The sequence below is a fragment of the Danio rerio genome, chromosome 3 (genome assembly GCF_052040795.2).
Source record: "Danio rerio strain M-AB ecotype USA chromosome 3, GRCz13ab, whole genome shotgun sequence".
Classification (NCBI taxonomy): domain Eukaryota; kingdom Metazoa; phylum Chordata; class Actinopteri; order Cypriniformes; family Danionidae; genus Danio; species Danio rerio.
The window spans coordinates 12,140,001-12,156,521 of record NC_141023.1 but is presented as its reverse complement, the minus strand read 5'-3'; the positions used below and the strand labels follow the sequence as shown (position 1 = coordinate 12,156,521).

The 16,521-nt window shown below is 35.9% G+C and overlaps 1 protein-coding gene across 3 annotated transcripts in view; it reads left to right on the top strand.

Moving 5' to 3' along the window:
* Positions 1 to 4,944: 4,944 nt before the first annotated feature.
* The window catches only part of pdgfab (platelet-derived growth factor alpha polypeptide b), a 679,118-nt gene continuing 667,541 nt past the window's right edge, over positions 4,945 to 16,521 (top strand). For 2 of the 3 annotated variants that reach the window (XR_015480056.1, XM_087243351.1), the window contains exons 1-2: positions 4,947 to 5,501; positions 6,460 to 6,559. Coding sequence is in view for 2 of the 3 variants with exons in the window: in XM_087243351.1 (XP_087099477.1) it covers positions 5,439 to 5,501; positions 6,460 to 6,559 (163 nt within the window). In the remaining variant the exon portion in view is untranslated. 3 annotated transcript variants of the gene reach the window in all.

The following is a 16,521-nucleotide window of genomic DNA, read 5'->3' as shown; positions in this document are numbered from 1 at the left end:
GCCTGGATTGCTGGTGATTGTGACAAAAAGCTTGCCTTTCATTCAATAAGTTGTCCCCTTTTTAATCTTTACAAAGAAATCCTCAGTTGCTGTTCCTCTCCTTGCTTTTGTTCAGGTTTCATTTCCTCTGTTCATTCTTCCTCCTCCAGATCTTCTCAGTAGTTCTCAGGTCACCGTACGAGAACTTCTGCTCTTCTCTTTGAGAAAGTGTTGAGTAAGTCTCACAGCTGGATTTCTTTCTCATGTAATTTCCATCGAAAGCACAACAAATGCAAGAATAGAGGAAGACTTTCAACATTTGTTCATAAAAAAATATTTAATTTTAGACTATATGAAGTAGTCTAGTGACTTCTGGAGAAAAATACAATTTAATAATGTATCATAGGCGTTTTTTAATGTAAGCGTAGTGTAAGTGACGGGGAAGTTAAGTGGTAGTCCTAATTTTAGTTTTCTTGTTATTAGTAGAACATTCTCTTTTTGGTTATGTCAGAACTATATCTAAAAGGGAACAAGATGTAAAATAAGTCTCTGATGTCGCTAAAGTGTATATGTGAAGTTTCAGCTTCAAATACCACACAGATAATGTTTTATAACACATTGAAACATGTTGATCCTAATTTTGCCATTTTGGTGGCTGTCTCTTTAAATTCAAAAGAGATTGTGCTCTTTTCAAAAGAGGGCAGAGCTACAAATGCCCATGTGTCAGCATAGTGGCAGATTCAATAGCAAGACTTACGTCCTATGCTTATTAGTGAGAGATCATTACCAGTGAGCTGGGCTTTCCCCCTCTGATGACACGTACAAGGGGAGAACATCAATCTAAGTGTTTCTGCAGACTGTTTTTATCAAGTGTGATTATAAAAAACTAAATTAATACAGTTTTACCATTAGACGCTGGTTACAATCACAGTCTGTTGCCACACAACTGTGTTTGAACCTCTTATGAAAGTGATTTTTGGATAATAGGTTCCCTTTGTGTCATCATTTTGTCAGTATGATGACATATTTTCCAACGGAGTATTGAGTAGGGGCAGCATGGTGCGAATTACAGGGAGGTTTGGGGGGGATTGACCCCCCCTAATTAATGCTTGATTTCCCCTGAAGGACATGGATGGAGGGGTTAGCCCTTTAATAATAAATAGCTTTCTCTGATCTGTATTTGAAATATTAATAATTAATATTATAAATAAGTAATAATATAAAAATACATTTTTCCAGTGATGGGTTGCAGCTGGAAGGGCATCCGCTGCGTAAAACATATGCTGGATAAGTTGGCGGTTCATTCCGCTGTGGCGACACCAGATTATTAAAGGGAGTAAGCCGAAAAGAAAATGAATGAATGAATAAATATACATTTGACCCCCCCTATAACGGTTCATACAATTGTGAATGCATAATCAAACCAATCAACAGAAAAATACCATTCAACAGTCTGAAACTGGCAGTTCTAGAGCACCAAAAAACATCTTAAGTATTTACGAAACCGTTTCTTGTAAAATAGGTGTTTATGTCTGCATGTAGCCTAAAAAAAGAAAAATTAGACATAAATTGTATAGTAATTTGCATAATTTCAGAATAATAAATAGACATATGTACTCATATTAGACTCATATACATATTAGAAATTAGACATATTTTGTGTAGTAATTTCATATTCATATTCATGATTAGACATATTCATATTAGACACATATTCATATTAGAAATTAGACATCATTTGTATAGTAATTTGCATAATTTCATATTCATGATTAGGCATATATCCACATTAGACTCATATACATATTAGAAATTTGACATAATTTGTATAGTAATTTGCATAATTTCATATTTATATTCATGATTAGAAATATTCATATTAGACACATATTCATTTTAGAAATTAAACAATTTGTATAGTAATTTGCATAATTTCATATTTATATTCATGATTAGACATATATTCATGTTAGACACATATTTATATTAGAAATTAGACATAATTTGTATAGTAATTTGCATAATTTCATATTCATGATTAGACATATATTCATATTAGACACATATTCAAATTAGAAATTAGACATAAATTGTATAGTAATTTGCATAATTTCATGTTCATAATTAGACATATTCGTATTAGACACATATTCAAATTAGAAATTAGACATAAATTGTATAGTAATTTGCATAATTTTCATGTTCATAATTAGACATATTCGTATTAGACACATATTCAAATTAGAAATTAGACATAAATTGTATAGTAATTTACATAATTTTCATGTTCATAATTAGACATATTCGTATTAGACACATATTTATATTAGAAATTAGACATAATTTGTATAGTAATTTGCATAATTTCATATTCATGATTAGACATATATTCATATTAGACACATATTCAAATTAGAAATTAGACATAAATTGAATAGTAATTTGCATAATTTCATGTTCATAATTAGACATATTCGTATTAGACACATGTTTATATTAGAAATTAGACATAATTTGTATATTAATTTGCATAATTTAATAATAATATAAGACATATTCAAATTAGAAATTAAACATAAATTGTATAGTAATTTGCATAATTTCATATTCATATTCATAATTAAACTCTAATCTGTCTCTTTATTTCAACACAGCGGAATGAACCAATAACCCTTTGATTGCCAATGTATAATACACTCACTGGGGGGCGGGATTTATTTCTGAAGCGCTTTGAAAGTCATGATTAAGCATTTTTTGGCAAAGTCGTCAAACTGAGGTCATCAGAGAAGTACTTCCTTTCCAAAGTAGAAGCAAATGGTTTGATTTTGATTAAAGATTACCTGTACTGTTTTTAATTAGTGGATTAACTTGCGCAGATTATTTTTTCACTTTAAAACCCACATAGCAAAATGTCTCTGGCCTAGATCTGGCCCACACAATAAGCCTTTGCTTGGCTCATTTGCTGCAGTGAATTACAGTACATGATTGGGCCAAGTGGCTTTCAAACAAGGGTCAAACATGGACCATATCTGGGCCAAGTCTCAGCTAAGTTAATAGCACATAACTGGGCCTGAACTGGAATTTGACCACTGAATCCATCAAGCATTTCGCTTTATGGCTGTGCTTTTTCTCAAAGCAACCCAATTGGTTCAAATGTTTCCTAACCTAAAAAATTATTTAAATGAAGTTAACTTGTTAACAAAGGTTTGGCAGCAGAACCAAGCCTCTCTTGTCTCCTTAACCAATCTCCTACTGGACACTGTTCTTCTCGCTTCTCGAACCCTTCCTCCCTCACTCAATTTCCTCGCTTCCCATTAACAATCCTATAATCCTCTCTTCACTCCTAGGTTGAATCAGGGGTCCAATCACGCTACCAAAATATTACAGAGACAGTACCCCCACTCTGAGTCTCAGGGCATCATCTTAGGATGCCTGATCAACCTACAGTACCTTCCTGTTCACGGTTTATCCTGTACACCTGGCATGTCCAAACTGGGTCCTGGAGGGCCGGTGTCCTGCAAAGTGTAGTACCAACCCCAATCAGACACACCTGGGCTAGCTAATCAAGCTCTTACTAGGCTTTCTAGAAACATCTTGCAGGTGTGTTGAAGCAAGTTGAAGTTAAAATCTGGAGGAGACTGGCCCTCCAGGACCGAGTTCGGACACCCCTGCTGTACACTGTTCTCTTACCATCTCCTTCATCCCTACATTAAAGTCTAGCTCAAAAGGTCCATGCTGATGAAAAGAATTGTAAAAGAGGGTCAAGATAGTCCACACACACACTTACGTGGCCAACCTATAAATTTGTAACATCTGGGCCAAATACTATTGATATATATGCCAAGTCTTGTGTGCCACCTTACAGACATTGCTACCTCTGCCAAAACTGAACCATGTTTGGCCCACATGCTGAATGCCAGTGCCGGTGTTCTGACAACCTGTGCTACCTCCTCAGAATGTGCTACTGGTAGCTCAATCTGTCATAGTTCATCTAAAAAAAGGGTGTAAAAACAGGGTATAGCGCATTTTTTCAGCTTCAAATGTCAATCGGAATGAATGACCACTCTAATAAACAAATTAAATATAAAAATAATGAAACAAAAAATAAGGTTGTAGTTCACTTTGATAGACATTTGAAGCTGCTACGCCTTTTTCTAAATTGTCCAGTAGTTAATTTCGATAGACATTTGAAGATGACTATGTGCTACCCCTGTTTTTACATCTTTATTTAATGTGGTAGTTCATCCTGATAGACATTAAAAGCTGAACGGATGTGCTAACCCTGTTTTGGTAGATGAAACATGACAGATTGAGCTACCGGTAGCACATTCTGAGGAGGTAGCACAGATCGTCAGAACACTGGATGGACGAATGCCTGCTGTGCCAGCTTTATGCCAAATCTGGGCCAGAATTTTTGCTCTAGCTACCTGGGAAGGTGCGCTAGCAAAATAGATATTGCACATTTTGATTTCATGTGGACTTTAAATGCGCCCAATTAATTAAATTAATTCTTCATAATATATATACATGTACTATTTTTAACAAGTGTAACGTGTTTTAACAAATCAAAGAACAGTGCAATAAAATCAAATGTAAATCACTGCACTCTATTAGATAAGCTGCTGTAAATAAATTTCCTAACATGAGGTTTCTTCACATTTAGAGTGCAGAAATTGTTTGCTAGTCTACTTTTCCGTTGAAGACAGCGTAAAGAAAGCAATATGAAATAATTCGAGGCCATGTAGATTGGTGAAAGTTTGCATACTCTGGCATGATTACTAAGATGACCCGTTTCAGCTGTCACATTGTAAACTAGGCTCAGATGTAAGATCGGAGCGCCTCAATAAGGGGTTGAAGGGTTAAATCTGACATGCAGCTCCAGCCAACCGCCTCCTCGAGCGCTCATCGGTGATTACCGGAGCGCGAGGGGAGGCGCATATATTCCGCAGATCAGACGCGCATGAGACAGCATTCAGTGCACGAGCTCCTGACAACAAGACCAGCTCTGAGCTCTTCCCCTCCTTGCTTTATTCATGGATACTAACCTGCTAGGATTGTACTTTCACCGCATGACGAGCCACTTTTGGAAGAGCCGGTGCTGAGCTCCACATGAGGTGCATGGACTCACTTCTAAACTCTTCTGAAGTTTCCCAAAGAGTTTTATTCTTCATTAATTGGCATAGGCAATGCAAAAGGCTTTAACTATTCGGATTGTTGGACAGCCATGACGACCTTTTGCAACTTTTGAGATCTTTTTCTTCTTCTCCAGCATTTGGACCAACACCTGGAGCTCCAGCTCGGATTTTTTTTTTCCTCTTTAGACTTGAGCTGGTGCATCGGGTCATTTATAGAGAGATATCTTCAAGGTATGGTTCTGGACTCTCTGAGCTCAGGAGCGGATCCAAAGCTCCTACAGTCTTCATCTTTCTTGCTGGGTGGGAAATTGACATTGGAAGGAGATGAGAACCCTATTCTGCTGCTTTCTGCTCCTCACCTCGCACCTTCTGCTGGCAGCTGCTGAGGTAAAGAGCTCACAGAAATGAGAAAGAAGCACTTGTTACATCCAACATGTTCTGGATTGTCTTGTCACACCAAATCAGGTCGCCGAGTTTATATAATCAACCTCATATTTCATCATAAAGCTATAAATCGGTTCAGTTCCCTCAATGTGTACATTTATGAGGTGTATTCGCATTATGGTATATAATAAACGATCTTTGCATGCTATGATCCCAAGTGCATGTAAGATCCATAGTTTATGATATCAGTTCAGCTGTGTTTGCGTGTGAACATGTCATAAAAATATAGATATCTGAAATATTTTGCGACAGCATTTACATATTTATGCATTTATTAGGCTACCTGACGAAGTGGTCCGTTTCATTTTATATTTATTTATGCAGATAGATAGATAGATAGATAGATAGATAGATAGATAGATAGATAGATAGATAGATAGATTATGAAATGCCATTTTCCAAGCTTCACTCATGGTCACTTACTGGCCTCGTGTACAATATCTATTTCTACTAATGTCCCTGCTGTTTTTACTGTACAAAATCATGGGAAGGGGGTTGACTATTGAAGATCGCCCTCTTCTGTCAAAACTTCAAAATATCATAGAAACATACAAACAGAGGAGACTCTGATGTGATGTACTTGAGCTGTTTTCGTCAAATGGCACTGCGCATCATTTTAATGAGGAGTAGCCTAATTTAGATAAGTTATTTTGCTTATTGAAATCTGAGGAAAACCTTATTTTAGCTGCTTATGTACTTAAATATACTTAATATCGCATGATGTGTTGTATTATTGTTGAAATGCATGCATACATGTGATAAATAAACAGTTATTCCGGATGATTTATCAACTTTAAGGAGTGTACTTCTTGTAACTGATGCGCGTTTGTCAATATATCATGTATAAATAACTTTATTTGTCGTCCAAAATTCAAAAAGATTTATTTTTGTGCGTCTCCAGAAGGAGTTTCCCATCCCTCAGGAGTTCATCGACAGACTGTCCCACAGCGAAATCAACAGCATCAGCGACCTCCAGCGGCTACTGGAGGTAAATTCCCCAGGTAAATTCTCCTCATTGTCCTCTTGACGCCTCTTTTGGACTTTGTTCGCCGTCTAATCTCGTGTGTATGCGCTGTACAAGCTATTTACAGGTTTTGATGTAGTTGATGTGGCTTCACAAAGCGCTGAAGCTGTATTTTTACGAGTGGCACGGAACAATTTAAAGGTATCAGACTGGCCTATGGGCGGAGAGTCATAAATACTGTAGTCCTTTATTACGGATAGCTTCTGTTTTTAGAGCGACACTTGGATCTTACAGAGTCCAGGCTTACGTCACGGAGAAGGGAGGCCAGGTTTCCTATACTTAAGCTGTCCGCAAAGTGGTTTCATTTGCCCACTATAATTTCATTTACAGGCAGATTACCGGTAATTACACAAAGAAAGAAGCTCAAGACAGTGTAATTTGGGGTATGAGTGTAACCAGTCTGGTTTCTGTGGTGAGACCGAAGGTGTGATAGGTGTGCGAGGGGGACATTTAATGGTCATTCATTTTCTTTTCGGCTTAGTCCCTTTAGTAATCAGTGGTCGCCGCAGCAGAATGAATCGCCAACTTATCCAGCATATGTTTTACGCAGCAGATGCCCTTCCAGCCGCAAACCCAACACTGGGAAACACCCATACACACTATTTCACACACACACATACACACTACGGCCAATTTAGCTTATTCAATTCACCTATAGGGCATGTCCTTGGACTGTGGGGGAAACTCAACAAACTCAACACAGAAATGCCAACTGACTCAGCCAGGGCTCGAACCAACAACCTTCTTGCTGTGAGGGGATTGTGCTAACCACTGAGCCCTTCATGTAATGTTGTGAAACATATTTTCAGTTCATCTTCATTTCTATAGCGCACTTTACAATGTATTGTGGCTAAGGGATAGTTCACTCAAAAATCCCAAACATTTATGAGTTGCTTTCTTCTGATAAACACAACAGAAAATACTTTAAAGATATTTGGAAACCTATAACCGTCCATAGTACTGTGGAAGTCAACACAGGTTTCAGTTCAGTTTCCTTTATTTTTGTCATTCAAAGCATTGCAATAAATTATAATGCTGAACACAATTATGTTAATCGTAATTAATTAATCGGATTAGACCATTAGCATCTCGCTCAAAAATGTACATTTATTTTGGATGAAATTTTGTTGGTTTTCTGATTTAACTTTGACTTTTCTATATTTGTTTGATTTACATTGCTTTAAGACTGACGCAACATGAAAAGTTGCTATTTTCTAGGCCGATGTGTCTAGGAACTATACTCCTAGGCCTCCTAGTGAAAAAATTAGCATTTCTTGATGCTATTTATCAACTGGAGAAGTATGATGATAATATTTGCTATTTTTGTTTGCCCTAATCATCTGCAGTATCTTGTCTTAAAGGGATAGTTCACCCAAAAATAAATAATTACTGACTATTTACTTTCTCCCAAGAAATTACGTTACATTGGACCCAACAATAACAACAAACACTGTAAAAACCCAACAAACCTGATAAACAAGCTTTTTGTAATTTTAAAAATATATAAAAATATAGTTTTATTTATATATATATATATATATATATATATATATATATATATATATATATATATATATATATATATATATATATATATATATATATATATATATATATATATATAAATGTAACCCAATTCAAAGGGCTGGTCCACTATAATATCATATTTTAAACTTTAGTTAATGTGTAATGTAGCTGTGTGAACATAAACAACATCTCTGAATGTAATACGTTTAAAGTTCAATGCAAAAGGAGACATTGGCTTTTACAGAGTTAGCTTAGCAAAGCCTACAGCAAACGAAGTTTGGGGACTACTAAAAAATAGGTCCAGGTTAATGATGTCATAAATTCTTCAGGTTATGTACATACACCCTGTGCAGCAAAGGGGCGTGGCCATAGGCACTGTAATGTTATAACAGAGACACTTCCTGGTGATGTGGAGCTGATCTGGGAATCACAGCACATTATGTTAGCTGACCAATCAGAGCCTTTTTCAGGTGGGTCTTCAGAGGAACTAAGTAATATGACAGTTGTTTTCATGTTAGCAGAGTAGCTGTATTTAATCAATGTAAGATATCTGACAAAAAAACAACATGATTTTCTACAAATGAAGCATGGGCACACATGGCTTTGCACCCCATAAACACAACCAAGCCTTAAAAATACACTCTGGACCACCCCTTTAAAAAAAAGGGAATACTTAAATAACTATTACACAGTTTGTTATAATAGTTATGTTGACAATTTGTGCTAGTTTAACTGTTTATACATTTATTATTACATACAAGCTATCAATTGTATTTAAAATATGGTCTTATTCAAAAGTCTTATGATGACAGGATTACACAACTGCACTGATTTGCTCCTCAGGCTTCGGTACCGCCTGCCTGATGGCATGAGCTTGAGGAGACTATGGCCAGGGTGGGTTTATCCCTTAAAATGCTATTTGCCTTAGACAAACACAGTTGTTTGCAACATTCTTCAAAGTATCTTCTTTTGTGTTCATCAGAAGAAAGCAACTTATAAATGTTTGAAATTATTAGCCGCCTGAGTTTAACTATTTTTAATCTTATTTATCCAATCTCTGGCTCCAGCGGGAGCGCTTTTATCTTAGCTTAGCATAGATCATTGAATCGGATTAGACCATTAGCATCTCGTTAATTTCGATAATTTTCTAATTTAAAGTTTGACTGTTCTATATATATATATATATATATATATATATATATATATATATATATATATATATATATATATATATATATATAGAATTTTTTATTATTTACATCATATTTCAAGACAGACGCAAAATGAAAATTAGCTTTTTTTTTGTCCTAGACAAGCACGGTTATTTGCAGCATTCTTCAAAATATCTTATTTTGTGTTTATCAAAAGAAAGAAACTCATAAATGTTTGAAATTAGTAACATTTTGAGAATAATGGAACTCATAAAGGTTTAGAAACCACCTGAGTGTAAGTAAATAGTGAGTAAATCTTCATTTTTGATTGAAATTTCCTTTAACATTAATAAATAAAAGAAAGGAAAAGGCATAACAAATCTTCAAAACACACTGAGGACCGCTCTGCTGCATTAAAATTGAGTTTATTGCTCTTAAATATTTTTGATATCTTCAGCATTTCATGATGTGTTTACAAAAAGGCCAACATTTTGAGAAATTTTATGGAAAAGGAGCATGCAGGGCTCAAAACTGCGAGCATTTTGGGTCAAATATGCACCTAAAATGTAATAATGTGCATATATAAGTGCTTATATAGTGTGATCTATTTTATATATGGTTTATACTGGGTTGAAATAATCTATTCTGCTACTTGTTTTCCTCCTTCTGTGTCTTCTTCGCCGTCTTTCAGTTTGGATAATATTACTGTGATCTCTAACATGAGCCGCCTCTGGGTTCACTGGAGCTGCATTGCACAGGCCCTCATAATACATCAAAACGCATTGGCTGCTTTGAAGTTTGATAGAAAATATAAGCTTTTAATGTTTTTTTTATTTATTTAAAGTAGTGACTTACATGATGCGTGTGTTAGTCTCAGCACACCTGTCAGGACATGCGTGGGTCATATTTCATTCTGTAATGATAAAAATATGATAAATGTTTGCTTTCTTTGATTATCGGTGTATGCATGTTATATTTATTAGTTATTGTTTACAAATATAATGTATGGCTGCTGATTGAGTCTGATTTGCAGCTATTTTCAGATAAACACAGAGATAAAAGAGGTTTTGATATGGTTTCTTTTATTTATGGGGTGGAATAGAACTGTAATATTTTTGTAATTATATAAATGTTTAATTTAAAAGTTTTAAATACACTATATCTATATAATAAATAGATTTAACCTTAATATATTTGTGATATTAGAAATATTGTATCTTTATTGTATTATAGTAATTGTTTATATTTGTAATTATAGTATGTATGCACATACGATATGTACACAATTAATAGTAAGTTGCAGATATACAGTGGTAATCTATTTTTTTGCTGGCCTCTTCATAAATCAGGCAGTCTGACAGACACCCAAAGACTAAAAGACGCCAGTGATGGTGTATTTTCAGATCTTTGTGTGCAGTAGGCAACAACACTTCAAAGTCCGAGCGTTCAAAGCCGTCACATGCCAAGGATAAACAATTAAATATGCTGTTTTCATGTTATTAATTTTGCAGCACTACTCAGAGTTAGGATCAAAAATCATTATTAAGTGTGAGACTTACCAGTTCTACCAATTCTGTAAAATTTAACCACACAACGTATTTTAATGGCTGTTTTATCACAATTATTTGTTTGTTCTTCAATGAAATGTATAGAAGTTATACATATTTGAATAAATAATGACTTTGCATAAGTATAGGATAATGTACATCCAGCCGGTTGTTCTCACAGAATAAAGCCATCAAAACTAAACAATTAGACACAAAACATTTATCTGAGCTGTAATACTTTACCTGTTAATTAAATGTAAAGTTGACAGAAAGTAAGGTCGTTCTTAAAGAAACACTAATTTTTTTTTTTTTTGGAAATAGGCTCATTTTACAACTGTCCTAGATTTAACAGTTGTGTTTTACCATTTTTAATTTTCTGGGTCTGGCGGGAGCACTTTTAGCTTAGCTTAGCATAGATCATTGAATCGGATTAGACTATTAGCATCTCGCTCAAACATGAAATTTTATTTCAATGAAATTGTGGTCATTTTCCAATTTAAAGTTTGAGTTTTCTATATATTTTTTTTGATTTACCAACACAACATGAAAATTTGCGGTTTTCTAGGCCGTATTGTCCAGTGTATACAATTATATAATTCTAATGCAAAAAAATGAGCAATTCTTGAAGTTATCAATCAACTGTTGAACTATGATGATAACAATTAGCTATTATTTTACCCTAATCATGTGCAGTGTCTTGTCTTAAAGAGATAGTTCCCCCAAAAATGAAAGATTTCGACCCTCAAGTTCCTTTAAGAATTGCTTTCTTCTATTAAACACAAAAGAAGATATTTTGAAGAATGCTGAAAACCTGTAATCATTGACTTCCATCATACAAAAAAGGAAGTCAATGCTTCCAGTTTTCCAACATTCTTCAAAGTATCTTTTTTTGTGTTGAACAGAATTAAAAGTTTAAAAAGTAATTATGAGTAAACAATGAAACAATTTTCATTTTTAGGTGAACTACCCCTTTCTTTTGATTAACCTGATGATTGCTTCTTATAGTTCTGAGTTTTTCCCCTGTTTGCATTGCAAATTTATTTCTTTATTTTAAAATTTTTTTGCTTTGCGTTGCGATTAGTGTACGTTTAAAAGCAGTAGTGGACTGCAATGCCTCCAATCAGAGCTATAACCTCGTCAAACATCCACACTTGGAGCGAATGAAGGGAGGAGGAAGGCTCAGAAAGGAATCTCTCCTGCTAATTAGTGATATTTTGAAGAAAGCTGAAAACCTGTAACCATTGACTTCCATAGAACTAAAAAAAGGCTAAATAATATAGAAGTCAATGGTAACAGGTTTCCAACATTCTTCAAAATAACTTCTTTTGTGTTCAACAGAATTAAAAGTATTAAAAAAAAAGTATGAATATGTTTTATTTTGGGGTGAACTATACCTTTATTTTGATTAACCTGATTATTACCTGGATTGTTCCTCTATTTGCGTTACCATTTTTTGCATTTAGTTTCTTTGTCTAATTTTGGAAGCAGTGGTGGACTCTAATGCCTCCAATCAGAGCTCTAACCTCATCAAACATCCACATGAGGACCAAATAATGGGAGGAGGAAGGCTCAGATAGAAATCTCCCCTGCTAATGGAGGGATAATTAGAGATATTTTGAAGAAAGCTGAAAACCGGTAACCATTGACGTCCATGGTACAAAAAAAACAAACAAACAATATAGAAGTCAATGGTTACAGGTTTCCAACATTCAACAAAATTGAAAGTAAACTGAAATTTGGGTGAACTATCCCTTTAACTTGATTATTACTACCTGGATTATTCTCTTATTTGCGTTGTGTAATTTTGGAAGCAGTAGTGAGACTGTAATGCCTCAGATCAGAGCTCTGACCTTGTCAGACGTCCACACTAGGAGCGATGATGAGTGGAGGAAGGCTCAGATAGGAATCTCTCCTGCTAATGGAGGGATAATTAGAGGTCATGAAAGCAGTGACAGTGATTCAGGGAGGAAACGCTGTCTCTCTTTCCCTGAGGTCACGGCACGCGACCTCTCCGCTCACCTGGAACAGCCTGCACTTGTTCCTGCGCCTCCCAGCAGCCTTTTAACTTCTCCACATCCATCTGTCCACATCCAGGAGAAAACAGCGCAGACGGAGAGATGAAAGGACAGCTGTCAATCCGTGAAGAGCGGCTAATCTTGCCCTTTGTAAAACTCCTTCAGAGAAAGCCAGTGCCGGTGGACTAAGTGTTTTTACGCCACTTAAAGGCACAATATGTCAGATTTGTTTACACTAAAATATCCAAAAACTACTAGAAGAGGGTATTTTGCTGATGGTATTTGCTTTACTTGGAGTATCCCGAACATTTTGAAGAATGTTCAAATCTAAAAAAAAGCAGTTTTAGTTAGTGAGGCGAATATTTTGGTGTGTGTTTTTGCTAATCCCTGCTGAAAAATCCAGCTTAGGATGGTTGGCTGGTTTTAGCTGGCCGACCAGCCTGGTTTTAGAGGGGTTTTGGCCACTGGTTTCCAGCCATTTCCAGCCTGGTCTTAGCTGGTCAGGCTGGAAAGTGACCAGATAAAACCATCTAAACCCAGCTTGACCATCCTGGTTTAAGCGGGACATAGCTGGTTTTGGCTGGCTAGGCTGGTCAAGCTGGTTTTAGCTGGTCATTTCCCAGCCTGTCCAGCTAAACCAGGCTGTTAATGGCTGGAAACCAGCCTGGAAGTGACCAAAACCTCTCTAGACCCCAGGCTGGTCGACCAGCTAGAACCAGCCGGCCATCTTAGGCTGGTTTAATCTGGATTTTTCAACAGGGGTAACGTCACGCAACCTTGATTTCTAGTTTTGGTAAAAAAAAAACAAAAAAAAAAACAGGAAAATAACAAAGTTGCGTTAATATGTTGTGTGTTTTGTTAGACTGCACAGAGCAGCGTTAAAAAAGAAGCCTAAAACGTATTAAGTCTGATAAAATAGTGCTCATTTTTCTCCACGTGATTACAAGCTGAAGAACTGGAAGTTGTGGACTGTGGCATAATAAAAGCTCTGCTGTTTTTGTGCCACGTCAAGCTCCAGCATTCTCGTTTCACTTTGAGAGCTTTACTCTGCTTCATACTAGATCAGGCGTGTCTGAACTCGAACCTGGAGGGCCGGTGTCCTGCTGAATTTAGCTTCAACTTGCTTCAACACACCTGCCAGGAAGATTCTAGTATATCTACTGTAGTATGAGCTTGATTAGCTGCTTCAGGTGTGTTTGATTAGAGCTGGAGCTAAACTGTCCAGGACCGAGTTTGGACACTTCTGAACTAGACCATTAGCATCTCGCTCAAAAATGACCGGAAAATATTTAGTAATTTTCCTATTTATAGTTTGACCCTTCTGTTTTTACATCATGGTTTTAAGACTGATGCGAAGTTAAAAGTTTAACAGTAAGAAGGTTGCTGGTTTGAGTCTCGGCTAGACCAGTTGGCGTTTCTGTGTGGAGTTTGCATGCGCTACAGGTGAATTGTTTGGCCGTAGTTTATGAGTGTGAATGCAAGAGAGTATGGGTGTTCCAGTATTGAGTTGCCGCTGGAAGGGCATTATGTGCTGGAATAGTTGGCGGTTCATTCCACTGTGGTGACCCCTGATAAATAAGGCACTAAGGAAAATGAATGAATGAAAAAATTAGCAATTCTTAATGTAATCAATCAACTGTTGAACTATAATCAGCATTTTTGTTTGTTTACCCTGATCATCTACAATATCTTGTCTTAAAGGGATAGTTCGCTCAAATATGACAAATTACTCACTATTTACTTTCCTTGGAGTGTTTCCAAAGTTTTCGTTTATTACCATGATAATACTTTAGCTCATTCATCAACATGAGTTCTGGAGGAGTAGCATAGAATGAAATAAAGACTCCTATGATTCCACACTCAAAATACACCTTTGTTTGTTGTGATTATGCGCCCTCTAGTGGCGAAAATTCCATTCTGTGACTAAAGCGCAGTTTGCCCCTTTTTTTTTTTGGCTAGTAATGACCTGAAATGAACTTTTCAGCCAGTACAGTGTCAAGTCTATAGCTTAGACGCATTCTCAAAAGTATTATTGCTGAAATGTTTTATAATTTAAGTGTAAATTGGTGCGGGCTGCTGTTCATTACATATGTGTTTACATACAGTATTATTATATCACGTTATAATACAGTACAGTTATATCCATATCTGCCAACACTCTTGTTTTTTCCGGGAGTCTCCCCTATTTTAGACCCATCTCCCAGAAATGATTTATATTCATTTACTTGTTTGGAAGTTGTCACGTTGCGTCTTTAAATATTAAATAGTGCATTTGGTAAATGCTAGAAATAATCACAACAAGCTGACATATATGAAACACACACACACACAAACACACACATACACGCGCGCACACACACAGATAGTTAAGAGATGGTTTTGATGGCAGTTAAAGATCTGTGCTGGTAATGCAAAGATTATAAGTTGAGAACCACCAATTTTGTCAGTTGCTGTAAGAATGCTTTCATCAGCATCATGATGTATAATAGTGTCTCGCTGCAGGTCGATTACCCCTGTAATTACTGCACTGTAAGATAATTTAGGTGAAAATTATGCTCCATGAAAATGTGCCAGTTTTACAGTGTTGGAGAGCTGAGGAGATAATAATGCACTCAAAATGATCATTCTGTCATCATTTCAACTCTAATTGCTCTTTAATTTCTTTACTTTCATATAATATAATATATATATATATATATATATATACACACACACACACACAGTACAGTCTTGAATATTAAATGTAAGTAATAATTGGGTAAGATAAAAAATGGAATAAATTAATGTATATCAAATTATTTATTTATTTATTCTGACAATGTATACACAATGATCAGCTAATAATTAAGTTACCGTATAAGGAATTAGCATTCATTTATAATATTTAAAGGCATGATACTTTTATTTAGCATATGCAGTATATCAGAATTTCAGAATATATTTCAATATGAAAAATAACATAGTTATGGTAACATGGTTATTATATATAAATGCATGTCACTTTTAATTTGCTCATGTATACACTTACCGGCCACTTTATTAGGTACAGCTTAATTGTACCGTGTTAGACCCCTTTTTGCCTTCAGAACTGCTTTAGTCCTTCGTGGCACAGATTTAACAAGATACTGGAAATATTCCCCAGAGGTTTTGCTCCATACTGACATGATAGCATCACACAGTTGCTGCAGATTTGTTGGCTGCACATCAATGATGTGAATGTCTCGTTCCACCACATCCCAAAGGTGCTCTATTGGATTGAGATCAGGTGACTGTGGAGGCCATTTGAGTACAGTGAACTCATTGTCATGTTCAAGAAACCAGTCTGAGATGATTCAAGCTTTATGAGATGGTGCGTTATTTTGCTAGAAGTAGCCATCAGAAGATGGGTACACTGTGGTCATAAAGAGATGGACATGGTCAGCGACAATACTCAGGTAGGCTAAAATGTGTGTTTTAGCCTACCTGAACACAATGTGTCACAATGTGTGACACAATGCTCATTGGTACCAATCGGCCCATAGTTTGCCAAGAAAACATGCCCACACCATTACACAACCACCACCAGCCTGAACCGTTGATACAAGGTGGGATGGATCCATGCTTTCATGTTGTTGACACCAAATTCTGACCTTACCATCCGAATGTCGCAGCAGAAATTGAGATTCATCAGACCAAACAATGTTTGTCCAGTCTTCTATT